Here is a 22,339-nt window from a genome sequence, read left to right on the forward strand (position 1 = left end):
AGCTCGACTCGAGGCGTACGCTCATATTGTAGGTGCTCGTGGACCACTCAGCGTTCCGAACAGTTGCTCCGGTGGTAGCCTTCCTACATTGCCCAGTCGATCGGGGTATGATTGTGGGGCTGGAGAATAACCCTGTGCCCTCTTGCGGTACCACTCGATAATGATGCCAACGACAACGAGGAGGAAGGTGAGTGCGAGAGCAATGGCGAGCGCAATAAGAACGATGAAGCCGACAGCCAGATGTTTTTCTGCACATCAAGTTAGCAAATTTCGACTCAATCGGGTTGGCATCGGCTTACTGGTCTGTCTAAAGAACATGTTGGGGTTTTCGACGAAGATTGACGACAGCCTTCCAGCAGTGTTTTCAGCTGTTGTGGCAAGAAGGAACGGAACCAGTGTAGATCCGTTGAACAAGGCACCAGATGCAGTACCAAAGCTAGTAATGTTGATCTGCCCCATAAGCAGTAGATCCTGGTCTCGGTCGATGATGTCTGAAGCTTCGTGATCCTCAGACAAACTCAGAACTTGGATGCCACGGATGTCTGTACCGGCGCCGAAAAGAGCGTTGTCGACGGAGGACCACTTGCTGCCATCGAAGCGTTGGAGGTATGCCGTGCCGTCAGTGCTGTTACCACTTGCCCAGAACTGGTCGCCTTCCTTAGTAGCGACGGTGAGTGCTGTCACGGGTCCTGGCAGACCGTTGGCACCCGCAATCTCGGTGAACTCATTCTTCGACTGATCGAATGAGAGGATCATGGTTGTGTTGTCGCCATATGTCAAGTTGCCAGCCACAAGCAGGGTGGTGTCCGAGGTCCAGATCAAGGCGTTGACCACACCCGCAACGTTGTTGTTTGGTCGGTTCCACTGGCTGGTTCTGGTGTTCCACATGCACAAACCAGGGCAGGTGAGATCTCCGCCAGACTGGAAGCGGCCTCCGACGTAGATCTCTTCGGACTTCGGTCGAGGTGCAATGGCGTTGACGGTGACATTACTACCCTGCAGCGCAGGCGGCTGAACGCTCGGGAAGCTGTTTGACGAAAGGTCATAAGCTACAATACCGGCAACACGCCTGTTACTAACGGTTCCAGTGATTACGCCTCCAGCGAAGAGTACGTTGTTGTTCACGGCGACAGCAGCGAAAGTCGAATTTGCGTCGACCTGTTCAACGAAACCAGTGACTTTGTCAGAGTCGTTGCCGTCGATGATAAGGACATTGGTAATGTTCTGTCCGTCTGTGCCTGAGGCAGCGAAGTGACCGGCCAAAATAGTCTTGTTGTTGCCATTCTCGTTGTAGAAGAACCCAGTGCGGACTCCAGTAGTCTGCAAGTCGTCGATCTCCATGATAGCTCGCTTTCGCAGTGCAGGCTGTTGCTGGTCTTCGATGTTGATAGGGAACGTGCGAAGTGATAGATCGTCGTTTTCACTGTTCAACTCAGCAGCTCCATTGGCACCGAGGAACCCCGATGTGATGGAGCCACCGAACCAGCGCTTTTCTGCTGCATCCGCATACGTCATCAGCCTACCCGAGGCCGAGAACGAAGTCGAGTTGAGGTTGTGTAGCCAGTTGTTCTGAGAAGGCACCCAGACTGCAAGTCCCTCCACAGCTGCGGAAGGGCTGCCATTGAATCCATTGACCGTGCCAAAGGAACCACTGACCGCGAGAACTTCTTCTGGAGTATTGACGGTGACGTTGAGCTCGAACGGAACAAGGAACAGAACGACACCCTGAACACCGGCGCCAAGGGCTTTCCATTCATTGTTGACATAGGAAGCCACGCCGTTCAGTCCCGCAACGTTGCCATCATTAGTGTTGGTGAAATTACCACCGACATAAAGCGTGTTGTCCTTGTGGAACATGACATTGACTTGGTCATCCAGTCCGTTACCATTCAACGCAGTTGGGCCTTGAGCGTTCCTGCCAATGGAGAAAATGTTGTTGCGGCCGTCACTTGAGGCGAAGTTGCCACCAACGTACAAGTTGTCATCGCCAGCAACTACGCTCACAACAGAGGCCTTCTCGCGGGGAGTCAGGCTGGCACCAGCCTGGTTGATCACAGAGTCGGAGAGCTCAATGTCAGCCAGTGCCTTCCCAGGAGTGTACTCGAAGAGACCATTGATGTTGCCAGATGTAGCCTTCAGGAGCGTGAAACGCACCCTCTGAGCGACGACAGTGACTGGAGTGGGCCCCTGGCCGGGGGCAGGCCTCAAAGTGACCGAAGGCCTGAAACCATCACTGATATCGATCGGCCCGTTGTAGATCTCGTCATATTTGTCGTAGTTGTTGGTTTGCCAGAGGATGTTGCCTGCGTCCGATCCACCTTGAGACATCTGTGCTGTGACGTTGATACGACCACGGCTTCCGCAAGTCCCGTCACCCAAACATCCGGGCGTATAGACAGTGACCGAATAATTACCAGATTGCTTGATGTCTGGCTGGAAGGTGACAGTGGCGGCGTCTGTGGAGATGTCTGGACCTTGCAAGACAGCGGTAAGGTATTCCGAGAAACTATCGTGCGAAGGTGTAACCTGCCATGAGCCGGTGGAGGTTGATTCTGATTGAGCGGTAGCTGTGGAGCCGCAATTTTGAGGCTCGTTGAAGTCGTTGATAGCATAAGAGTACATTTCGTCCTGGAAAAGCTGAATGCCATTCAAACCGGCTCCGTTGCCGTACCAGTCTGTAATGTCGACTCTAAAAGCATTCATTCCAATGTTGTTGACGAACGTGAAGTCTTGTGCTGTGGTGTTGCCTTCTGGAAGCGGGCATAAGGCATCACAGTATGCTGGTCGGCCGGTGGAGAGGTCAGTATATGTCAAGTTCATGATACCGCCGTCTGGAAGCGCAGTGTAGCGGAAGGTCTTGGTGCCGCGACCCTCGAAATCCGTGTTGAACAGGCGCAGCTTGGTGGGACGGAAGCCAAAGCCGAACTCAGCCTTCCAGAATCCTGGAGAACGGTCCGAAAGAAGCCACGTCGAACCGGACCCTTGCGTGGCGAAGTCGCCCTTGCAGGTAATAGCTGACGGCTCGGTAAAACCGGGCAATCCAGAGCTCGTCTGCGCCGAAATGGCGGCATTAGAAATGGGAATGATTTGGGTGTTGTTCGCTGTCGCGACTGTGGCATTACCGCCTAGACCGTTGAAGGCTCCTCCGAATATTATGTTGGTGTTTGGTGCCCTTTGGATGGAGTAGATGGGACCGTTGAAACCCTCGAACGACAGATCTTGCCACCCATCCTTCCATATTATCGCGTTGCGGGAATTGCTGCCTGTGAAGGATCCGCCGAGGTAGACCTGGTCGCCGTCGCAGTACAGGGTGTTAACCAAGCCGTCCAGACCAGCCAGGGCTGTCACGTTGCCGCTGTTGGGATCAAGCACCGCAACGCCGCCCGGAGTGGCAAGGTCTCCAACACTAGTGAAGTTTCCTGCGAACATTACGCGGTCCTGGTCGTTCGATCGGAACGTGCACATGGCCATGATGTCGGCATCGGTCTCGTTGATGGGCGCAAACACGCCATTCGGGTACCGGGATAGTAAAGCTCCGGTACGGCCGGTGCTTGCTTGGGTTTGGCCCTCATATTGATATATGGATATGGAGTCGAAGTCGCCAGCGAATGCGACGCGGCCGAGTGGGTCTATGTTAAGGTTGGGTGGTGCAACGGGTGTGAAGGTCAGTGCGTGGGTAGACGATGTCAACAGTAGCGAGAGAGCGAGCTTGCCGGCGCGCGAGGCCAGCAAGGAAGCGAAGGAATCCCGCATGGCGACTCGCCAGCGCTGAGCTGAAAGAATAGAAGTGGTGGGTGCGTCGATGGCGCAGTGCCCCGGGGCGCGATGGTGATGATGCTTGTGAGACTCAAGGCGCAGACATTATCCAGGGCCCGGCGTGCGTTCGCGTTCGATGGCAGTCGCGCTCGTGGACGGCGGAAGTCGCGACGGGTGGTGCGATTTGGTTTCAGGAGTGATGCGGTTGGTTGCTAAGCTTGGCGGGTGTATAGCGGATTGCGTTGGTATTAGGTGCCGTTTGCGGCGGGCGGCGGGTGTTGGGCGTCGTGAAAACGATTGACTACGGTGAGATGGGCGCTGGAGAGAGAGACACAGCCTGCACGGCAGCGCGAGGGACTGTCGAGCAACGCCGTGTGCTTCGTACTGGGGTGGGTCGCGGAGGAGAAAGGAGCCCCGGCGCTGGTCGTTAGTCGTTGTTGGCGAAGGAACCGATTGGCACGAGGAGATTGGCACCACTTTAGTCTCGGCGATAGCGCGACTGCAGCAGCTTTGATGGTGAATGACGACCCAATCAATGGCGCGCTCGCGGTAGTCTCTGTGGTGCAGCAATTCGATGGCTTGGGGACGCTCGCAGTGGTTCACCGTGAACAGCAGCTGCGGTGCAGAGGTGCAAAGGTACCTGCGGCTCTTCAGAACAGACGCCGAGCGACAATGGCCGGCACAAAGGCTGGCGGCGTACAATCCCGCCCCTTGTTCGCCGCGCACTCCTCACCCTGGCAGCCATAGGTTCCCGACGCCCTGCATCCACTGTTCACGTTGCACTTCCCTCCCGTCATCGTGGCTGGCGTAGCACCAGAGCGAGGCCCTCCAGCGCTGCCGTGCCACTCTACCAAGACTCTGCAGATGCATCTTGTCGTCAAAGGCTCACGCACCCCTCACTGTTTTCTCCTCACCTTGCTGATCCAGGGTCCTCCTCGCTCGACTGCCAAGTGCACGCTGCCAGCACGCGTTGACATCGTGGCAGTGAAGCTGTGTCTCCACTCGCATGCCGCGCCTCTCCGTCGGTGCAAAATTCCAACTTTCGCCCGTTGCCAATTCAGGCACCTACTCCTGGCAGATCCGAGACCCGCACCGTTTGGCCTGCGTGCCTGGCACATCGCTCCGGGGACACCTGAATCTCATGATAGACACAATCAGATCTGTAGATCCTCAGAGCTCCTGGAGCCTGGTAACTTTGACTAGTAGTTATGCAGACCTCGAGTCCGTCATCCAGCTACCGCAGCGCCACAGTCAAAGTGATGGCTTTATCGCGCGGTGATCTTGGGTGGTCCTGACTCCTATGCTGACGAGACGATGATGCAAGGATGGGCCTACCCGCACCACCCGTAGGCCGTCACCACGCGCTTGCGACCCTGGTCTGAAAATGACAACGGTTCGTTTCAGACGCACCCTGGTCGCTCTCACACCAGTCGATCGAGCAAGCGAGACCGACTATACGGGCAGTTTCAATAGCCACTCGTTGTTGAGCGGACTATTGTCTGACGAACGCCTCCATCGATAGTGCATACCACGAATTGAGACTGCAGCTTGAAGGGAGCAGTTTGCATTTTGTTGCTATGAGACGTGTCTTGACCACTGTGCAGTTGAGGTCTGGGCGTTTCAAGGCTGCCATCATCGAATACGCGTCGCAATCTTGCTTTGCATACTGATGAGCAAACTGTACCATACTTACAGTCCATTCCGGCCAGACTATAGTTATGCTCCGGTGTCATTGAGCAACAAACAATGCCTTGTTGTTTGCCGACAGTCGTTGTCCATAACAAATCACGCCATCTGCGACGGCAAGGTGTACGCTGCAAACGACACAGCGCCTTCACACGATTGACTAACACTTCGCTGTACAACCCCAACCCCACTGCAGCGGAGCAGAAGAGAGACCAATTGGCACATGCGAAATCCCAGACACTGCGTGGTTACTGGGGAGGCTGTTTGTACAACGTCGAGGCTGGAGTCACACCAAACACCGTTGCTCTCAAAATACCATCTCGAGACATCGAGGTCTGGAATTCTATGCCGCTCACCGCTATGTGCCATGCTCTGCGTCAATGTCTTGCTGCACTACGGTATCTTTTCTGGCATCCTTTCTGGTCTTGCATTCGTGATTTACTGCTGCACCTGCTCCTTCCCTGTTACGGATTTAGGTAACTTTCTCATACAATTGCATGAGCAGCAGTAGGAAAACCAAGAAGTGCTTCTAGGGCGCTGGTCGCTGATGTCATAACATTTGGAATTGATTTTGGTGATGTGGACTACACTGGCTTTTTTATGTCCAGAAAGAGCCCTTCACATGTTCAAAACTCGTGCTGCAGTAGAAAAGAAATACACCAACCCCCCTCAGCCCAAGTAAACTATGACCATCACCGGATCTGGCGTCCTGATCTCCGGCGCACGTGCAGACAAGAAGTTGCTTTTGCCATGTTCATGCGTGCGACCAAAAAGCCGTTACACTTCGTGCTGAAACCAGAAAAAAAATGCAACACCATCCATCCACGCCTATGGCATCTCTGTCGTGAGATCATCCTCAAGTCAACCACTTCCCCCCCATGTCACAGCCATGCTACCAGTCTGCCGTAATCGCGCCATCACTCTCTCACCATCGCACCGCTGAATCATACATCCATCAAACCCCCTACGTCTCCCCAACATGACCCCTCTCACATCACCCAATCCCCCTCCTACCTCCTACCCTCAAGCCAGTGTCCGGAATTGCAGTCCCCAATCTAGAATCTCGCCCTCCCCCCCCCTCACACCCCTCACGGTCGACACATCTCCCGCCGCCCCGCCACGATATGTAGCCGCACGTCCCGGTGTCGGCGCACGGTACAGCGAGTCTTCATCTGCGTCCGCGCCGCCGACGTCCAGAACCGCCGTATCGCCGTTACCGAGCAGCGAGTCTCTGCGCCGTTCATCGCGTGCTGCAAGTCCAGCAGCGTTGCCGTTGACAGACGGTGGCCCGGGCGCAGACACGGTAGCTGTGTCGTACCATCTCGCGCTCGGGATCGGGTAGCTGAAGTTTGGGACGAGGTTGACGGCGCACATGGCTACTTCGCCATTCTGGGTGGCTGGTTGAGAGGCGTTTGATCGGGCGCTAATGGCGGCTTTTATGGAGGGGTCGATGAGAGGGCTGGAGAGGATGTGGGCCAGTGCTGAGTTCCATGTTAGATGGGCAAAGGTGTGTGAATCGGGGGGTGGGTCTGTGGAGCTAGAGGTTGCGGTGGGCGTGCTATGGTTACGGTGAGTGCGGTGAGTTGGGAGATGGGTTGCTTGGCTGTGATGAGTGTTCGGTGCTGGATTTGTGGACTGGTTTGTTTGCTGTGGTGCGATTTTCTCGGACTTCGGACTTCCTTGGCCTTGGTAACGGTTGTGGTACGCCCTGCACAGCTGTTCGGTATCGTCAAACACATGGCTTTCTTTCTGTCTCTTCCTTCTCGCATTCTTGTCTCCAGTCTTTCTCTGAGTCGCGCCTTGCTCATTCGTCTCCACCATTTCACTGTTCCAATACAGGTTCACATCACCATATCTTTGCTCGGTGTACTCGCCCCTGTCCTCGATCTTGACGAGCTCATGCGGTGAGCTCTGAGGCGTTGATGCTTCGACACATTCATCACTGGCTCTTGGACGGCGCTTGTCGAGTCGTGTCCGTGCAGAGGGGGAGTGAGAGGGGCTGATAGAGACTCGACGCACACGACTGATGCGCAGGGGGTGTCGAAGGCGGTTGATGAGACTTGCTGTTGTCGAGAAATTCTGGGGACGCGGGGATAATGTATAAGCCCGAGGCATGATGTATTTCAAAGGATGTTCTGAATATTTAGCAGTGCACGAATGCGTTCAAAGCTTACAGGGAGGGAGGTTGCAGGCGAACAGGCGTTTGAAGAGCATACTGCGTGAAGATGCGGCGTTTGCTGATGATTTGGCAGTGACGGCACAGCGAAGTGGTAGATCAGCATGATGAATCATACAGCGTAAGCCAAACACACACGATGAGAAGTGTGAAGTTGATGGGGTGATTGCAATGCACAATCATTCGTAGTCAGATTCGCTCGACCGAGGTGTGTCACCAACAGTCTTCTGAACTATACACTATGGGTGGCCAAGTCTAGAAGGACCTTCTGTAATAACACAATCGTTGATGAACCAAGCTCATGTGCACCGTGTATGCGCCGATGACCAAGAAAATGCAAGTCGCTCCATAGCTATGCAATCGCCGAAATGCAGTGAACGCCCCGTGCCCCGGTATGGTATGATGTGGTATGCCGTGTAATCCAAGAAACGCCTAAGGGAGGAAAAGGGAATCAATATTTCTTCTTGGCCGCAGCCGCCTTCGACAGCGCCATTAGCTTTCGCTTCTTCTCTTCTTTCTCTCGTTTGAGTCTCGTCTCCTCTGCTAATGCTTCGGCATCCTCCTTTTTTGCAGCCTTGAGAGCTAATTGTTCTTCTTGTTCGACGTCCCAAATGCCTCCCTCCATGTCAGATGATCCATCGGAAGCGTAATCGCCCTCGTCATCTTCCATATCATCAAGGTCAGACCAGTCGGCGTATCCATCGTAACGGCCCTTTTCCTGCTTCGCCTTCGCCTTGAATGCAGGCGTACCGCCCCTGCTGGAGGGTGTAGTTGCACTCTGGGGGCGGGCGGTTCCTTTGTAACCGAGTGGTGCAGCGGCCTTGGTAGGACGTGCAGTACCCTGGTACCCCGCGTCTGTCGGCTTCCGTTGGGCCTTGGAAGCGTCGCTCTTCGCGTCTGTTGGCTTTGCTGCCGGTAATGTACTTAGCTTCTTCCCCTTGGATGCGGTTGCTTCTGCCTTCAATGCCAAGCGCTCCTTCTTTGTCGGGATGAAGCCTTTCGAAGGAACAGTGGCTGGAGGCGCCGCAGGCTTGGTAGCATCCCTCTCTTTGGCTTTCTGAAGAAGAGCAAGATACCCCTTGGGTTTTGATGTGGACGCTGTGGCGGTCGATGTCGTGGCTGCAGAGACAGGCTTCGGCGCGGGTGGAGTTGCTTTCCGAGGGCCAGGTACAATGCCTGCAGGGGCTGAGGGTTTCTTTGCGACTGTAGTTGCGGTTTTAGTCGAAGACGGTGCTGCTGTTCCACGGTATGGTACGGTTGTTGTGGTAGGCTGGGTCAGCCTTGCTGCTTTAGGGGCAGCAGTTGGACGAGCAGTGCCAGTGTACTGCGCAGGCTGTGCTGGACTGTCTTTACGCTGGACTTTGACTTGACTGTTGTCTGCTGGCCCTGATGCCTTGCGCTTAAGTTGTGGTGCCGGCGGCGCCCCGTTTGTACCCGCAGCTGGTCGCGGGGTAGGTTGCGAGGCTCCGGTAGGCTGTGATTGCGTTGATTTGGGAGCGACTGCTGTCTTCGCTCCTCCACCTCCGACTGTGGACATGATGTCTCGGAAAGCCTGAGGAAGAAGATTAGCGCAACGTCGGAGGGAGCCGCGGGGCCAAACTCACGCTCATGGTGGGCGACTGGCAAGCGCTTGACTCAGTGTTACCGGCCGTATCGCTTGGGCAAGTCGCACATGCTTTCCTAGCTGGAATGCGGGCGTAGGGATTTTGCCGTAAAAACGATCGCGGGCGCGCGGCGGGCGAAGGGGCGAGCGCGAAAGAATAGTGGTCGCGCAGGCAAGTAAGGAACAGGACAAAGAGCAAGTGGCGCGCGCTGGACGCAGTTTATAAACCGGAGGCCTGCAATCACGTGATCCGTTGTGCATCCGTGCACGGCTTGGTCGTGTCTTCCGATCAGTTTAGCCGAGCCGGGCGCATCCCACAGACATTTCGCTACCTCAAACCGAACTTTCAACCCACGACGAGAACTTGAAGCTCCAGTCTCCGTTAGAACGGTACGTGATTATTTTGCGACTAGGCCACTGTCGCTTAATTTCTAATTCTCTTAGGTTAAATCGATTGCGCTCCTGTTCCTACCCAGAAACACCCTTCGACAAACACATTCAAAATGAAGCACCTCGCGGCATACCTCCTTCTCGGACTCGGTGGTAACACCTCCCCCTCCGCTGCCGATGTCAAGGCCGTCCTTGAGTCCGTTGGCATTGAGGCCGATTCTTCCCGTCTCGACCAGCTCATCTCTGAGCTCGAGGGCAAAGACATCAACGAGGTATGCGCCTAAAGTGGATCGGGTCACCGATCGAAGAAATTCGCAAGACAGACACTGACTCCTTGCAGCTGATCGCTTCCGGCTCTGAGAAGCTTGCTTCCGTTCCCTCCGGCGGTGCCGGTGGTGCTGGCCCCTCCGCTGGTGGTGCCGCCGCCGCTGGTGGTGCTGCTGACGCGCCCGCTGAGGAGGCCAAGGAGGAGGAGAAGGAGGAGTCCGATGACGACATGGGCTTCGGTCTCTTCGACTAAGCGCATCGCCAACCGGATACCCCACCAACATCAACGAAGTATGATCACGCCAATCTCTCGACAAAAAACGAGAATCATGCGGTATGAACACGAGCCTTGGGCGGTGTCGAGCGTGCTGTGGGGAGGACATGAAGAACAGTTGGGCGACAATCCTCCGATGTTTGTCTGCTAGGATACCCTGAATGAAGCCATGCACCCTCACCACCTTTATTTGATCTTCTGAGTGATTGATGAGTGACCATGAACTGCTTGTTGACTAAAATGATTGCTGGACAAGCATAGTGACAAAGCTTGCGACCGAAGGCCGGTTTGAAGACGAGCGGTTGTCAAGTCGTCACTCAATACTATATGTACGAGCAATGACATCGTCAGACCTGATGTGGTGATTGTTCCTGATGCAGAATAGAGTGGTCTTGACGCGCTGTGCCTAAGAATCTTCATATTTCTTCATATTCTCGAATTTGCAGTCACAGATGAATTGATCAAATGATTGAAATGGCCACAATAATAGAGAGCGCCTAACAAAGAGCACCATCCTTACCTCTGCCACTCACTCACGTTTATCAAAATCGTTGCGTTCGTCGATGTTGATGTTCGCAGGGCATGGGGCTGATTGGATGGGAGGCGCCAAGTCCGATAGTGGTGGCTGCCACTCGCTTAGCGAATGTCGAAAATCGAAAGAGCGACCGACTACCTCCACGCTGTGAACATTGCCCTTGCGAACCCATCGAGTCAACTTTCTAGCTTCTCGACCACCGCAACCATGGCTGATTCCGAATACGTAAGTAATGCTGGGACCGACGACTTTGCATGCGCCTGCTAACACGCACACAGAACGCCGAGGAGGCTGCCGGTACGCTCCCATTCCCACTCCCACTTCCCTTCGCAAGCCCTTCACCGGTCCGCCACGATCAATTCACCTTCGAGCACGAGACAGCGGAGGATGCAGGCGGCACCTGACGGACGAAGAGGCACTGCGCAGACGCGAAGCAATGACGATGAAGGATACCGGCTGACAGGATCCCACAGCCCTTAAGGCCAAGCGCTCGTTCCGCAAGTTCTCCTACCGTGGAGTCGACCTCGACCAGCTCCTCGACCTCGGCTCTGAGGAGCTCCGCGACCTCGTCCACGCCCGTGCCCGCAGAAGGTTCAACCGCGGTCTCAAGCGCAAGCCCATGGGTCTGATCAAGAAGCTCCGCAAGGCCAAGCAGGAGGCCAAGCCCAACGAGAAGCCCGACCTCGTCAAGACCCACCTCCGTGACATGATCGTCGTCCCCGAGATGATCGGCTCCGTCGTCGGTGTCTACTCTGGCAAGGAGTTCAACCAGGTCGAGATCAAGCCCGAGATGGTTGGCCACTACCTCGCCGAATTCTCCATCTCATAGTGCGTAGACCCGGACACGCATAGCGGTCCAACTTTTGCGCCGCAGGACAGATGGCTAACAATCCTACAGCAAGCCCGTCAAGCACGGTAGGCCCGGTATTGGTGCCACTCACTCTTCCCGTTTCATTCCTCTCAAGTAAATGGTTTGGGTTACTGGTTGCATGGGTTTCGTGGGGTGGATAGTGTGTACTTGACGACCTCACAACGAATACAGGTGTTAGGTGCATTACACTTTCTATGACTTGGTGACGCACGAAAAGCGGTCACGATGGACATGAAGACAAGGTGTAGATAGCCTCTACATCCAAAGATACCTCCCACCCGAACTACATGCGACGTGATGACATTCCTCGTACATGTACTCACAGGGCAAGACTATCCAGCACGTTGTACCAACAATACTCCTTTCGTAGCTTTGCATCACTAAAAGCCACAATCGCGTCCCGCCCAATCATGCGCAAGCCAGGAGTAGGGAATACTTTGATATTGGATTACTGGCTATTGAAGCCGGGTATTGTAACAACAGGAGATTAGTCTCTCCAACACACTCACTACCTTCCCAAACGCATCTCGACCTTCGCAAAGTTATACAACGCACGCAAGAAAACCTGGTAATTAACACCCTTGTTATCAGGAAGATGACTGTATCCACGTTAGCCAGACTCCCCGCAACATGACCTATCAGACTTACAAGATCTCCGTCAACCTCAGCTGCCACGGCGGGTACCCCTTGAGCTGCACCGTCGGGCTGAACAGAATCAGCAAGTCAGGCTCGCTGCTCACATGATCGCTCAGCTGCGCATCGATCAGGTCCATGTTGATCTGCTCCTGGCGCACATCGCCCTTCTGCGCCATCTCGGCCAGCGTGCGTGTCAGATCCACGATAGTATCGCGGCCGTCATGCTCCGAGAGCAGCAGAACCGTGAGGTGTTGGCGCTCCTCGCCGACATCGCCGTCTGCGGCTGCGGTCTGGGGGGGAGTGTTGGGCGGCGAGTAGGAGCTGAGGTGGGGAGCGCGGAGGGAGAGGGTGGGCTTTCTGCGGGGCCCGAAGTACGCTTCGAGCGTGTTCCAGATGCTGGCGTGGGTCTGGGGTAGGTAGTTCTTAAGTGCACCTGCGTCTTTATTAGTATGTCGCGCGTGTGATTGGGGGTTCGGGTGCTGCGTACCGGTCCTCTCGTACACGCTCAAGAAAGGGATGCCGGCCGAGGCGGTCCAAGCTGCGATCTCGCACACGTCGTTGACTAGTCCTTCTAGGCCTGCGTTGCCCTGGTGCTCGTCGTCCTCTTGGTAGTCGACAATGACGCTCAGGTGCTTGGGCATCTTTTGGAGCGACTTGACATCGTGCGCGATGAATTCGGGGGTGCGGTGGTGGTACTTGAGCAGCTCCACAATCTTGCCCCTGACGAGTCTGTAGGCGTGGCGGAATCGAAAGAAGACAGAGAAGAGGAGTGAGATAATCTGGTATACGAGGACATATATGAATGCGCGAACGGGTCCTGTCCGCTTCTTGTGGATTGATTTGCGGCGCCGGGTGGGTGCAGCTTTCTTGATTTCGCGATCGGAGGACGAAGTGGGCTCAGATGGCAGAAACGGCTTCATGAGTTCCTCGCGCTGCTCCGATGTCAATTGCTTGCCCTGGTATGTGCCTCGGCGGAAGGCCGTTTCTTGGGCGGGCGTAAGGCCCGTTGCCGAAGCCATTGCAGGAGTCAGTTGACCTTGGAGGGACAAAATGGGCCGTATGTGTGCGTGGAAGAGAAAGAAGGACAAGAAACAAGGAGTGGATGCAAAGGAGACTGTTGGGCGCAATGCGTGTTAGTTTGGCGGAGGATGTGAGATCATATGGATCAGCAAAGTTGACAGGTTGAGCAGCCACGTTTTGTGGCGCCTCCGCCACTGCCGTCCAGGCCGGCCAAGCGCATCATATCGGGGCTCAGCCTTGTCGGGGCGGTGTCATTGCGCGTTTGTCGTCGCAAGTGTCAAGGATGACAGAAATCATGTCTGGTACGCGTCCGGGGTCTTGTCTTGGAGTAACAGAGTTGCGGCCTGGCTGATTTAATATGCATGCGGTCAGTTGTTCGGCAGCAGCCACTGGGTCGAAACGCGAGACGCGGGGCGCAAGCCACACCTCGCGACCTCGAGCTTGGGAGAGCTAGCAGCGCAGTGCAGGTCAGAACAACACCGGACTACAACAAGGTATCTGAGAAGAGTAGCGTATTGTGGCACGCTGCGAAGCACCAGGCTTTATGCGAATGTGTATGAGTCTCTCCGTCGTCCGCAACTGCCCCAAGGCGCCAGTGTGAGCACGGCACCACCTGGCCAGACAACCGCGGCAGACCTGCGCGTCGCCCGCAATTGCCTTCCACATTGCCTTTTTGAACGACTGGAGGAGTCAAACAAATTAATATGGCGAATCTCAATCCGGAGACAGCCTCTGTCCTTACGCAGGGGACATCGAGGACAGTAGCTGGTGGCCGCGCGCCGCAATTCACACTGGAGACCTTCTCGGTTGGCTCTTTCTAGTCCTGTCCTCACGACGTCGCACTGACTCTTATAGAGTAAAGACTTCATAGTCAAAGACTTTATCGAAGAACTCTCCGACAGTGCTGTGCCTGCTTCACGAAAGTCAGCACCAGCCTCAAGCCAGCAGGCATTCGACCCTAAGCCCCTAATTCGGACCTTCGAACATGCTCTGACCCGCCTGAATAGCCAGTCGCAGGATCTAGAAGAGAGGGAAAATGAGCTTTCAGGAGCCGTCAGGCGTGCTGAGGCGCAACACAACCAGAACGTCGAGTCCCTAGGAAGAAGGCTTGAGCAGGCCATCGATCGCTTCCAGAAGCTGGATAGTTCGCTGAATGGCGGCGACGATGGGGGCTCGGATTCTGGAGGCAACATCGCCATGCGCATTGGAGAGAGACTGGAAGAGCTGGACCGCCAGCGGAAGAGGGCTATGGACGCCAAATTCCTGATCGAGTGTTGGCAGGAGGTCAGTGAGCGAGGCGAGCTCAACATTCTAGAAGACCACCGCAGAAGTGGTGGCATTGTACGTTGCGCCGACATCGCGCGCCAGCTGCTGAGGATCAGTGCACGTCTTGACCCTGAGAATAATCAGCGTGGCAACGGTGTTGAAGTAAATGGCAACAAGAGAAAGACGCTGGCGCAACAGAAGCACAACACGAGAGAGGTCATCGAGAAGTTCCTGGAGAACTTGGAGCAGGACCTGCTCAGCAAGTTTGATGAGTGCTACAGGAGGCCAAATTATGACGGCATGCGTGACTGCGCAGTCGCGCTGAGAGGCTTCAGTGATGGGTCCAGTGTTATCGCAACTTATATCAGCCAGCACTCTTTCTTCATCGACCGTCATCAGCTTGTTTCAGAAGAGCTTGCGCTGAACGATGAGGCATGGGAGGCTCTTCAAGATCCGGATATGGAACCGCCATCTGTTGAGCCCACATTACAGTCTCTAATTGACGAGGTCCGAATTGTTGTGCAAGAAGAGTCTGCGATCATAAAGCGAGCGTTCCCCTACTACGAGGAGGTGCTTATCAGGTTCATCGAGCGCATTTTCCAGCAATCGATACAGCAGCGACTGGAGATGGTGTTGGACAAAGCAAACGACCTCTCGAGTCTCGCATTTCTGCGTGCGCTGGCAGCATCGAGAGCTTATGTCACACAACTTGTGGAAGATCTAAAGGCACACGGGCTGACAGAGCACCCTGAGCCTGTCACATCCCAGGTTGCAGCTACTTTGGACCAACAGCTCGAAGAACTGTTCTCTCGATACTTCATTGGCTCTTCATACATTGAGCGAGAGAAAAAGAACCTTGAAGAGCTGTACTCGTCCCTCCTGCTGAAATTTACAATCTACCACTCGCGTCGGAGAAAGATGCCCACGTCGTACTTCGGGTCACTGGCGCAACGTGGTAAGGAACTTGCATCCTCTGCTCGAGACGCATACATGGATCGACTAGAGAGCACTGATCTGCCTGCAAGTCAAAAGGCAACCCTTCTACGAATTGCAGGTGTAAAGGACGACCAGCAGTCTAGGCAGGATATTGAAGTCACAGATGAGGATGGAAAACTCTCTTTGGCAACCGCAAAGCGTATGTTGAAGTGGTTAGCAGAAGGTGTTGGAAGGGGTCTGGAGTTATCTCCAGGCAACGAGACACCCAAGGATGTACAGAACCTTCTCAATTTGTTGTTACAACAAATGGGCGAGATCTACCTGGAGACCGCTCTTGACGCGTAAGTTGCTCAACATCCCCAATGTTTTATCTCATGCTGATATTTAGGAAGTGCCTCTGATCACGCTGCGTCGCAAGAAAATATGAAGACACCACCCGATCTCACTCACCTCTCATCACTCAACGCCATTACGACTATCCTGCATCTCCTTCAACAGACCATGGCCACGATCTTGCTCCCACTTTGCACACCGAACCTGACTATCCGACGTGAGATCGAAAAGTCAACCAACACTACGATGGCAACATTGGAATCAAAACTGTCCAACATCCTTAACCTCACGCTGACAGCAGCCTTGAACTGGGTGGGCAAATGCCTGGCACAACAGAAGAAGACTGATTTCCGACCCAAGGATGACGCAGACCTCATGGTCACAAGCGAGACAGCAGCGTGCCGCGAAGTTGCTGCTTTCCTCTCTCGCATCGCCCAGCAAGCAACTGGCGCACTTTCTGGTCGCAATCTATCGCTGTTCCTCGCGGAGCTCGCGCGCGGTCTACGCGCGCTTGTCCTATCAAACTTGCTCAAGTTCACCGTATCTCAGGTCGGCGGTCTGAGTGTGTCCAAGGACATGAATCGCTACGCAGAGCTTGTACGTGCTTGGCCCACTGGTGATGAGTTGGAAGCCGGGGCCATGGATGTGCTCAGCGATGTAAGTACGTTGTTCATCATTGGGCCTGAAGCTCTGAGAGACAGACTCAGAGGTGCAGGTCAAGATGCTCAGGAGTTGAAGTTGTTCATCGCGAGAAGAGAGGATGTTAGTAGTGTTGGCGTGCAGAGCGTGCTCAACGGAATGTAATAAGACGGAGCTGGTATGCAAAGATGTGCTTGTCGTACCGTACCCGAGCGATCCACGCAGTCACACTGTTGGATCTATATGTACACACTATATTTCATGCGCGCATTGCTGCGATGTGCGAACATGTTGCTGTGATGTCAGTCGCCAGCCGACCAGCCGGCCGACGGCCCGATACCCTTTCAGGAAGCTTATCATCATCCCCGCAAGTCAACACGAAGGGGGCAAAGAATCCCCAGTCCCTTTCACTCCACATTTCTGCATTCGTGATGGCTCTAGATTTGGATACAATTGACCATCTGTGCGACTTCAAGGCCACGAAAGCGAAGCATGACCAGCCCAAGCCATGAGCAACACGCTGCAGCGCTGCACGATAGTACGCGTCGCGTGTCCCACCCAGACTCCGAGGAAGCTGTACAGATAGAACGTCAACGCGTTGCGCAAGAGCTGGGGCCGTATGAACGACGCGAATCATCGAGAATAACGTCACATGAGGCCAGTAGACATGACGGTCCCCTTTTACAGACGTGTCGAATATCGAACAGGAGCTCGACCGCGTCCAACGCGCTGCTTCAGAGTCGTGGCCCACTAGACATATATGCTACTGCGCGGCCTGATGCACCGCGTTCGCAAGGTAGCTCTGTCCGAGAGAGGCACTGGTACAGCCCTATCGTGGAGTTTTGGACGACGCATGTCAGGTACGACCCTGCATGACTTGTGGCTCACAGACTGTTGACGTGCGATAGCCTTACCATAGATGGAGGAGCTCATAGAGATCACTTAGGTAAGAATATCTCACAGTCGCGAAACCACATCCAGCTAACATTATCCAGCACTTGAGCGCACGTTCCTTGGATATCTGCGAACCTCTTTGATCCTTGTCATGACTGGCGTCATTACCGCGCAGCTCTTTCGTATACAAAGATCGGCGCATCCGAATCCTGTAATCGGGTTCTACGTCGTTGGTGAGCCGCTAAGTGTGGCGTTCATCGGAATGGCAATCTTTGTGCTGCTCGTTGGGGCGATTCGCTTCTGGAGGCTACAGAGTGCGTTAGTCAGAGGGAAGGCGCTGGCAGGCGGATGGGAGATAGCTGTGATCATGGCAATGAGCGCTCTTGTGAGTAGATCAAGTATAGGCTACAGTAGCCTGGTTGCACGGTGCTAACACTCCGCCACAGTTGTTAGTCGCAACGTTTGCGTTAGTATTGGCCATCAACATTGACAAAGCCAAGTAGTAAGACCCAGGAACCCGATTCCTTTTACACACGATAGCGTATGAAGTCAAGTCAAGGTTGGAACTCAAAGACAGCAACTAGCCCAACATGTGCATGATTGGGGTAGGCACATGCGAACTGACGCACAAAGCTACCCCAAAAAATTGGAGCTACAAGTGACACCGATGATATCAGAATACAGATAAGCCATACCAAGCACCAGTTACGATGTTCGCACCACTCTTATCTACGTTCGGTGGATACCCTGTTCGATCTGCACAACTTAGTACACATCCGGCAATCCGTATCCGACCCCGGATATTCAATGCGGAGACGCACACTTGCACCTACCACACCTTATCATTAATGCTGGCTAGAGTGGAGTGCGACCGTTGATCTATCACAATCTACTCCAACTCTACCCCGAATCCCTACTCGAGATGTTGTTGGCTAGCTATAATGTCTCCCCAAGTAGAGCGATGCAGACCCTGGCACACATATCTTACGAAGATCGATAAAAGAGCTCATAGCACCCCTCTCGATAATTTATAGGCACAAATCAAATTGCAACACTTGCAATGGCAGACTCTGCGGCAGCCATATTGCCTGTTGGCGCTGGATATGGTAGGCACGCAACCCCCTCATCACATCAACAACGCTAATAGCTCCTAGGCGTCGTCGTGGGTATCGGGTTCTTCTTCGCATTCCTGATGATGGGCATATCATGGATACAGAATAGATACACAGCATACTCGACAAAACAATCGGAAGAGTTCAACACCGCATCTCGGTCCGTCAAGCCAGGCCTTATAGCTTCGGGCATTGTATCGGCGTGGACTTGGGCGGCTACTTTGCTGCAGTCAAGTACTGTGAGTTACATGACGTTCTGAGCTCCGAGTAGGAGGTTGACTTGTTTAAGGTCGCATACACGTACGGAGTCGCCGGCCCATTTTGGTACGCTGCCGGAGCGACTGTACAGATCCTCGTGTTCTCGATTCTAGCTTGTAAAGTCAAGCAGAATGCGCCGCGATGCCATACTTACCTCGAGATCATCAATGCCAGATATGGTCGCCTGGCGCATATAGTGTTCATGATGTTTGCGTTCATCACGAACATCCTTGTCGGCAGCCAGCTGTTGCTTGGTGGTAGCGCCGTAGTCACTGCCTTGACTGGCATGAATGTCTATGCTGCTATCTTCCTCATTCCTGTTGGTGGGTCAAATTGCTTACTAAAAGAGATTCTGGCTAATGTGACTAGGCGTGTGCGCGTATGTGATCCTCGGAGGTCTTCGAGCGACTTTCTTGTGCGACTACTCGCACACATTGATCTTGATGATCATCATCCTGTACTTCATGTTCCACGCATACGCCACGAGCGACCTCATCGGCTCACCGAGCGCTATGTACGATCTGTTGAAAAGCGCCGCGGCTTCACGGCCCATCGACGGCAACCACGAGGGCTCTTACGTTACACTGAAGTCCAATCTTGGGCTCATCTTTGGTGTTATTCAACTCTGCTCTGGCTCTGGAACTGTGTTTCTGGATCAAGCGTACTGGCAACGAGCCATTGCATCTCAGCCCTCTACAGCAGTGAGAGCATACATTCTTGGTGGCATTGCCTGGTTCGCAATTCCATTTGGATTCTCGACGACTCTGGGACTGGCTGCTGCTGCTCTAACGGATCATCCGAGCTTCCCAACCTATCCAAACGTACCAAGCGCACACGAAATCTCGTCTGGTCTCGCAGCTCCGTACGCAGCAATTGCTTTGCTAGGAAAGAATGGAGCGGCCGCGTTATTAATCGTCTTGTTCATGGCGGTCACCTCGTGTGCCTCAGCAGAGCTCATTGCGACGTCGAGTCTTCTTACTTTCGATGTCTACAAGGCTTACATACAGCCCAAGGCTACACCTAAGCAACTCATATTTGTATCACACATCATGATCTGTGTATTCGGTGTGGTCATGGCTGTTTTTGCCTGCATCTGGAACGTTGCAACAATCGATCTGGGCTGGCTCTTTCTGTAAGTCTAATTAATTGTTATCGCCATCCAAATGCTGACCCACGAACAGAGTCATGGGTCTCCTGATCGGCGGTGCAGTCTTCCCCGCTGCATTCTCAATCATCTGGAAGAAGCAGACCCGTCTCGCCGCCATCTCAGGCTGTCTCTGCGGCCTCGCCGCCGGCCTCATCGCCTGGCTGACAACAGCATACCACTACTACGGCGAAATCACCGTTGCCACCACCGGCACCGAATACGCCACGCTTGCGGGCAACCTGGCCGCGATCATGACCGGCCTCATCGTGACCACCACAATCACACTTATTAAACCAGACGACTTCGACTGGGAGATCACCCGCGCCATCAATGCCATCCCCGTGAGCGAGGGCGTCACCCACGCCAACGCCGACACACCCGACCGCACCGCATCCCTCTCCGACCACGAGAAATCCGACAGCAAGACCACCCCGCCGTCTGACACCACCGCTCCCTCCGAAGCTGAGGTCGAAGCCGCTCTGCACGTGTCTCCCAGCCCCGTCGACGATTCCCCGTCGTCGCTCCGCAGCGCATTCAAACTCGCGTGCATATCTTCCTTCGTGCTGACCTTCATTCTGGACTTTTTGCTGCCCATGCCGATGTTCTTCAGCCACTACGTTTTCAGCAAGGGCTTCTTCACTGCGTGGGTAGTCATTAGCTTTATTTGGGTGTTTGTGAGTAGTGCGATCAGCTGCTTTTTGCCGATCTGGGAGACAAGGAGTTTTTGGGGCGAGTTGTATGGGAGGATTCGGAGGGGAGAGGTTGGCGGGAAGTGAGACAATAGTGTTCGATGAAGTCAGAGGGTGCTGTAGGTTCACGATTATGTCTTTTATGGGTAAGATTGTAGCTAGTAAAGCAACATTGTTATCATCTTTTTGAACCTGCAAGAAACGAGAGCTGCCACCTTAGAGGAGAAACAACATACCCATTTCAGGTTTCTCATATCTTGTTCCGCGTCATCTTAGAGCAAGAAGCATGCCCTATGCATCAGTCTTCTGCATCCCCTTCTTGAACAAAGGACTCTCCTTGATCCTCTCCCAATCATGCAACATCTCTGTATTCGCCGTCCCATCCCTGGTCTCCGTCCCGCCTCTCGTAATCATCTCATCCTCAAACCCCCTCATGACCTCTGCCCGATCAGCACCCTCCTGCAATTTGACCAACGCGTCCCGCAACTTGCCCGCATCAGTGACGCTATGGTTCAGCCCTTGCCCCCTCTGATACGTCATGGGATGACACGCGTCACCCACCAGCGTCACCAACCCACCTCGGCCATCCCAGCGCCTTCCCTCCGCGCCCGGATCCCAATATGTCAGCCCCAAATACCACGCCGTCGCATCATCAGGTGTCCACTCAAGCGCGCTCTTCCACGGATCGCAGAAACTACTCGCGAGTTCTTTCTGCTGCTTCACTCGCTGCGCATCGGTCCAGTGCTTGGTCGCCTCCTGCTCCTCCAGACTCGAGCGCCATGACACGTAGAAGAAGAAGGTCCAGCTCGAAGGATCGTTGGGGTCGGGCGCGTCCTGCATGCCGAAGAACGCGAAGGTGTTGTTTGGGTGCGCGGAGGCAAGGAAGAGCGGGTGGAAGGAGCGCAGATAGAGCGCTTGCTCGGAGGTGAAACGCTGCTGGATGAAGGTTGCGCAGTAGGGGATGTGAGTTATGGCGCCGAGGTCTGGGCCGAGGAGGAGGCTTCGGGTTTTTGAGCGGGCGCCGTCGGCACCAACGAGGAGGGAGCCTGTGGTGGCGCTACCGTCGGTGAAGTGTGCGGTGACGGACTGCTCGTCGGAGGCGTAGGTGATGTTTTGGAGGTGCTTGCCATATTGGATGTCAAGGCCCTGGGAAAGCAGGTCTCGCAGCTTGCTTCTTCGCAGACGATAGAATGGACCAAAGGTGATTGTTGCTAACCTCTCGCCGGTGTCGCCTTTCATCCAGATAAGATTGTCCAGGTCTTTTGTGGGCACGTGAGGGTCGACTTGGAGGCTTTGGACTTTCTCCTCGAATTGGCCATCTGGCATGAGGCTTTTGAGTGCTTGAGCACCCCAATGCAGGCCCATGTTCCAGTCCCTTTCTCCATGATGCTGATCGTTCTTCTCGAGGACAGTGCACGGTATTCCCGCCTGGTGATGTTAGTTAACGTTCGAAGTCGGTAAGCCACAACCGCTGATCGGTGAAGTAGATGACATAATGCTGCATAGTGAGGTTACACAGCGTCGTCTCTTTTCATTTACCTTTCGAAGTCCCTGCGCAAGTGCGAGACCTGTACTGCCTTCAACTCATAATCAGTTTGGTTCCACAGCATAATCAACCAGCCTCGTGCACGCACCAGACCCTATGATCAGCACAGGCAGCTCGCGTAATGCGCCATCGTTCGGCGCTTTTCCTGCCATTGCAGCCTTGATTTAGCGGAGGTCTTTTCGCATCGAGCTGCACGTTGATTCTAGATTTTAATTCAATGGCCGACGTCGTTGACAGAAGGTTTGCAGTCTCCTGAAGGAAGGCCACTTCTCGCATGTGTCGGCGCGCCATCCCAGTAGAGCGTC

The 22,339-nt window shown here is 54.3% G+C and overlaps 11 protein-coding genes across 11 annotated transcripts; 6 read left to right on the forward strand and 5 right to left on the reverse strand.

Moving 5' to 3' along the window:
• Positions 1 to 21: 21 nt before the first annotated feature.
• Positions 22 to 3,753, reverse strand: C7974DRAFT_308187 (cortical protein marker for cell polarity-domain-containing protein; the record flags this gene model as incomplete). Its single annotated transcript, XM_046138159.1, has 2 exons — positions 22 to 248; positions 300 to 3,753. 2 exons carry the CDS (start codon positions 3,751 to 3,753, stop codon positions 22 to 24), a joined length of 3,681 nt encoding a protein of 1,226 aa, XP_045999185.1.
• A 785-nt stretch (positions 3,754 to 4,538) lies between these two features.
• C7974DRAFT_390610 (uncharacterized protein) lies at positions 4,539 to 5,739 on the forward strand. The gene has a single exon (XM_046141483.1). It carries the CDS (start codon positions 4,621 to 4,623, stop codon positions 4,957 to 4,959), a length of 339 nt encoding a protein of 112 aa, XP_045999186.1. The 5' UTR covers positions 4,539 to 4,620; the 3' UTR covers positions 4,960 to 5,739.
• A 726-nt stretch (positions 5,740 to 6,465) lies between these two features.
• On the reverse strand, positions 6,466 to 7,813 carry C7974DRAFT_451172 (uncharacterized protein; the record flags this gene model as incomplete). Its single annotated transcript, XM_046145772.1, has 1 exon — positions 6,466 to 7,813. Exon 1 carries the CDS (start codon positions 7,555 to 7,557, stop codon positions 6,466 to 6,468), a length of 1,092 nt encoding a protein of 363 aa, XP_045999187.1. The 5' UTR covers positions 7,558 to 7,813.
• C7974DRAFT_151551 (uncharacterized protein) lies at positions 7,814 to 9,413 on the reverse strand. The gene is made up of 2 exons (XM_046135785.1): positions 9,223 to 9,413; positions 7,814 to 9,170 (listed from the first exon to the last, which is right to left on the reverse strand). Exons 1-2 carry the CDS (start codon positions 9,226 to 9,228, stop codon positions 8,070 to 8,072), a joined length of 1,107 nt encoding a protein of 368 aa, XP_045999188.1. The 5' UTR covers positions 9,229 to 9,413; the 3' UTR covers positions 7,814 to 8,069.
• A 121-nt stretch (positions 9,414 to 9,534) lies between these two features.
• Positions 9,535 to 10,514, forward strand: C7974DRAFT_356009 (60s acidic ribosomal protein-domain-containing protein). Its single transcript, XM_046139585.1, has 2 exons — positions 9,535 to 9,883; positions 9,952 to 10,514. Exons 1-2 carry the CDS (start codon positions 9,725 to 9,727, stop codon positions 10,129 to 10,131), a joined length of 339 nt encoding a protein of 112 aa, XP_045999189.1. The 5' UTR covers positions 9,535 to 9,724; the 3' UTR covers positions 10,132 to 10,514.
• Positions 10,515 to 10,807: 293 nt separating this feature from the next.
• C7974DRAFT_151614 (putative 40S ribosomal protein S15) lies at positions 10,808 to 11,750 on the forward strand. Its single transcript, XM_046135786.1, has 4 exons — positions 10,808 to 10,912; positions 10,966 to 11,102; positions 11,161 to 11,515; positions 11,586 to 11,750. The coding sequence occupies exons 2-4, from the start codon at positions 11,075 to 11,077 to the stop codon at positions 11,653 to 11,655; spliced, it is 453 nt and encodes a 150-aa protein (XP_045999190.1). The 5' UTR covers positions 10,808 to 10,912; positions 10,966 to 11,074; the 3' UTR covers positions 11,656 to 11,750.
• Positions 11,751 to 11,904: 154 nt separating this feature from the next.
• Positions 11,905 to 13,640, reverse strand: C7974DRAFT_151620 (di-trans,poly-cis-decaprenylcistransferase-like protein). The gene is made up of 3 exons (XM_046135787.1): positions 12,682 to 13,640; positions 12,207 to 12,627; positions 11,905 to 12,157 (listed from the first exon to the last, which is right to left on the reverse strand). The coding sequence occupies exons 1-3, from the start codon at positions 13,211 to 13,213 to the stop codon at positions 12,067 to 12,069; spliced, it is 1,044 nt and encodes a 347-aa protein (XP_045999191.1). The 5' UTR covers positions 13,214 to 13,640; the 3' UTR covers positions 11,905 to 12,066.
• A 12-nt stretch (positions 13,641 to 13,652) lies between these two features.
• On the forward strand, positions 13,653 to 16,687 carry C7974DRAFT_356018 (exocyst complex component Sec10-like protein). Its single transcript, XM_046139586.1, has 3 exons — positions 13,653 to 14,020; positions 14,070 to 15,757; positions 15,809 to 16,687. The coding sequence occupies exons 1-3, from the start codon at positions 13,919 to 13,921 to the stop codon at positions 16,551 to 16,553; spliced, it is 2,535 nt and encodes an 844-aa protein (XP_045999192.1). The 5' UTR covers positions 13,653 to 13,918; the 3' UTR covers positions 16,554 to 16,687.
• Positions 16,688 to 16,773: 86 nt separating this feature from the next.
• On the forward strand, positions 16,774 to 18,064 carry C7974DRAFT_151644 (uncharacterized protein). The gene is made up of 4 exons (XM_046135788.1): positions 16,774 to 17,248; positions 17,297 to 17,334; positions 17,384 to 17,667; positions 17,729 to 18,064. Exons 1-4 carry the CDS (start codon positions 16,881 to 16,883, stop codon positions 17,783 to 17,785), a joined length of 747 nt encoding a protein of 248 aa, XP_045999193.1. The 5' UTR covers positions 16,774 to 16,880; the 3' UTR covers positions 17,786 to 18,064.
• C7974DRAFT_151645 (solute symporter family transporter) lies at positions 18,065 to 20,639 on the forward strand. Its single transcript, XM_046135789.1, has 5 exons — positions 18,065 to 18,388; positions 18,437 to 18,633; positions 18,684 to 18,975; positions 19,022 to 19,784; positions 19,834 to 20,639. Exons 1-5 carry the CDS (start codon positions 18,343 to 18,345, stop codon positions 20,573 to 20,575), a joined length of 2,040 nt encoding a protein of 679 aa, XP_045999194.1. The 5' UTR covers positions 18,065 to 18,342; the 3' UTR covers positions 20,576 to 20,639.
• C7974DRAFT_390624 (uncharacterized protein) lies at positions 20,633 to 22,275 on the reverse strand. Its single transcript, XM_046141484.1, has 3 exons — positions 22,123 to 22,275; positions 22,028 to 22,065; positions 20,633 to 21,916 (listed from the first exon to the last, which is right to left on the reverse strand). Exons 1-3 carry the CDS (start codon positions 22,184 to 22,186, stop codon positions 20,780 to 20,782), a joined length of 1,239 nt encoding a protein of 412 aa, XP_045999195.1. The 5' UTR covers positions 22,187 to 22,275; the 3' UTR covers positions 20,633 to 20,779.
• Positions 22,276 to 22,339: the final 64 nt, after the last annotated feature.

This window comes from Boeremia exigua, assembly GCF_020726555.1.
Source record: "Boeremia exigua strain MPI-SDFR-AT-0100 chromosome Unknown C7974scaffold_4, whole genome shotgun sequence".
Classification (NCBI taxonomy): domain Eukaryota; kingdom Fungi; phylum Ascomycota; class Dothideomycetes; order Pleosporales; family Didymellaceae; genus Boeremia; species Boeremia exigua.

Excerpts from the sequence above, each read along its gene's own strand:
- C7974DRAFT_390610 (XM_046141483.1), top strand. The coding sequence starts at position 4,621 with ATGCATCTTGTCGTCAAAGGCTCACGCACCCCTCACTGTTTTCTCCTC.
- C7974DRAFT_356009 (XM_046139585.1), top strand. The coding sequence starts at position 9,725 with ATGAAGCACCTCGCGGCATACCTCCTTCTCGGACTCGGTGGTAACACC. Across the intron at positions 9,884-9,951 it reads AGGGCAAAGACATCAACGAG|CTGATCGCTTCCGGCTCTGA; the intron begins GTATGCGCCTAA and ends GACTCCTTGCAG.
- C7974DRAFT_151614 (XM_046135786.1), top strand. The coding sequence starts at position 11,075 with ATGCAGGCGGCACCTGACGGACGAAGAG. Across the intron at positions 11,103-11,160 it reads GGCACCTGACGGACGAAGAG|CCCTTAAGGCCAAGCGCTCG; the intron begins GCACTGCGCAGA and ends AGGATCCCACAG. Across the intron at positions 11,516-11,585 it reads GCCGAATTCTCCATCTCATA|CAAGCCCGTCAAGCACGGTA; the intron begins GTGCGTAGACCC and ends ACAATCCTACAG.
- C7974DRAFT_151620 (XM_046135787.1), bottom strand. The coding sequence starts at position 13,213 with ATGGCTTCGGCAACGGGCCTTACGCCCGCCCAAGAAACGGCCTTCCGC. Across the intron at positions 12,628-12,681 it reads GAGCGTGTACGAGAGGACCG|GTGCACTTAAGAACTACCTA; the intron begins GTACGCAGCACC and ends ATAAAGACGCAG. Across the intron at positions 12,158-12,206 it reads CTGAGGTTGACGGAGATCTT|TCATCTTCCTGATAACAAGG; the intron begins GTAAGTCTGATA and ends ACGTGGATACAG.
- C7974DRAFT_356018 (XM_046139586.1), top strand. The coding sequence starts at position 13,919 with ATGGCGAATCTCAATCCGGAGACAGCCTCTGTCCTTACGCAGGGGACA. Across the intron at positions 14,021-14,069 it reads TCACACTGGAGACCTTCTCG|AGTAAAGACTTCATAGTCAA; the intron begins GTTGGCTCTTTC and ends TGACTCTTATAG. Across the intron at positions 15,758-15,808 it reads CTGGAGACCGCTCTTGACGC|TGCCTCTGATCACGCTGCGT; the intron begins GTAAGTTGCTCA and ends ATATTTAGGAAG.
- C7974DRAFT_151644 (XM_046135788.1), top strand. The coding sequence starts at position 16,881 with ATGACCAGCCCAAGCCATGAGCAACACGCTGCAGCGCTGCACGATAGT. Across the intron at positions 17,249-17,296 it reads TTTTGGACGACGCATGTCAG|CCTTACCATAGATGGAGGAG; the intron begins GTACGACCCTGC and ends GACGTGCGATAG. Across the intron at positions 17,335-17,383 it reads AGCTCATAGAGATCACTTAG|CACTTGAGCGCACGTTCCTT; the intron begins GTAAGAATATCT and ends AACATTATCCAG.
- C7974DRAFT_151645 (XM_046135789.1), top strand. The coding sequence starts at position 18,343 with ATGGCAGACTCTGCGGCAGCCATATTGCCTGTTGGCGCTGGATATG. Across the intron at positions 18,634-18,683 it reads CTTTGCTGCAGTCAAGTACT|GTCGCATACACGTACGGAGT; the intron begins GTGAGTTACATG and ends GACTTGTTTAAG. Across the intron at positions 19,785-19,833 it reads GATCTGGGCTGGCTCTTTCT|AGTCATGGGTCTCCTGATCG; the intron begins GTAAGTCTAATT and ends ACCCACGAACAG.
- C7974DRAFT_390624 (XM_046141484.1), bottom strand. The coding sequence starts at position 22,186 with ATGGCAGGAAAAGCGCCGAACGATGGCGCATTACGCGAGCTGCCTGTG. Across the intron at positions 22,066-22,122 it reads TGTGCTGATCATAGGGTCTG|GCAGTACAGGTCTCGCACTT; the intron begins GTGCGTGCACGA and ends TATGAGTTGAAG. Across the intron at positions 21,917-22,027 it reads TTGCGCAGGGACTTCGAAAG|GCGGGAATACCGTGCACTGT; the intron begins GTAAATGAAAAG and ends TAACATCACCAG.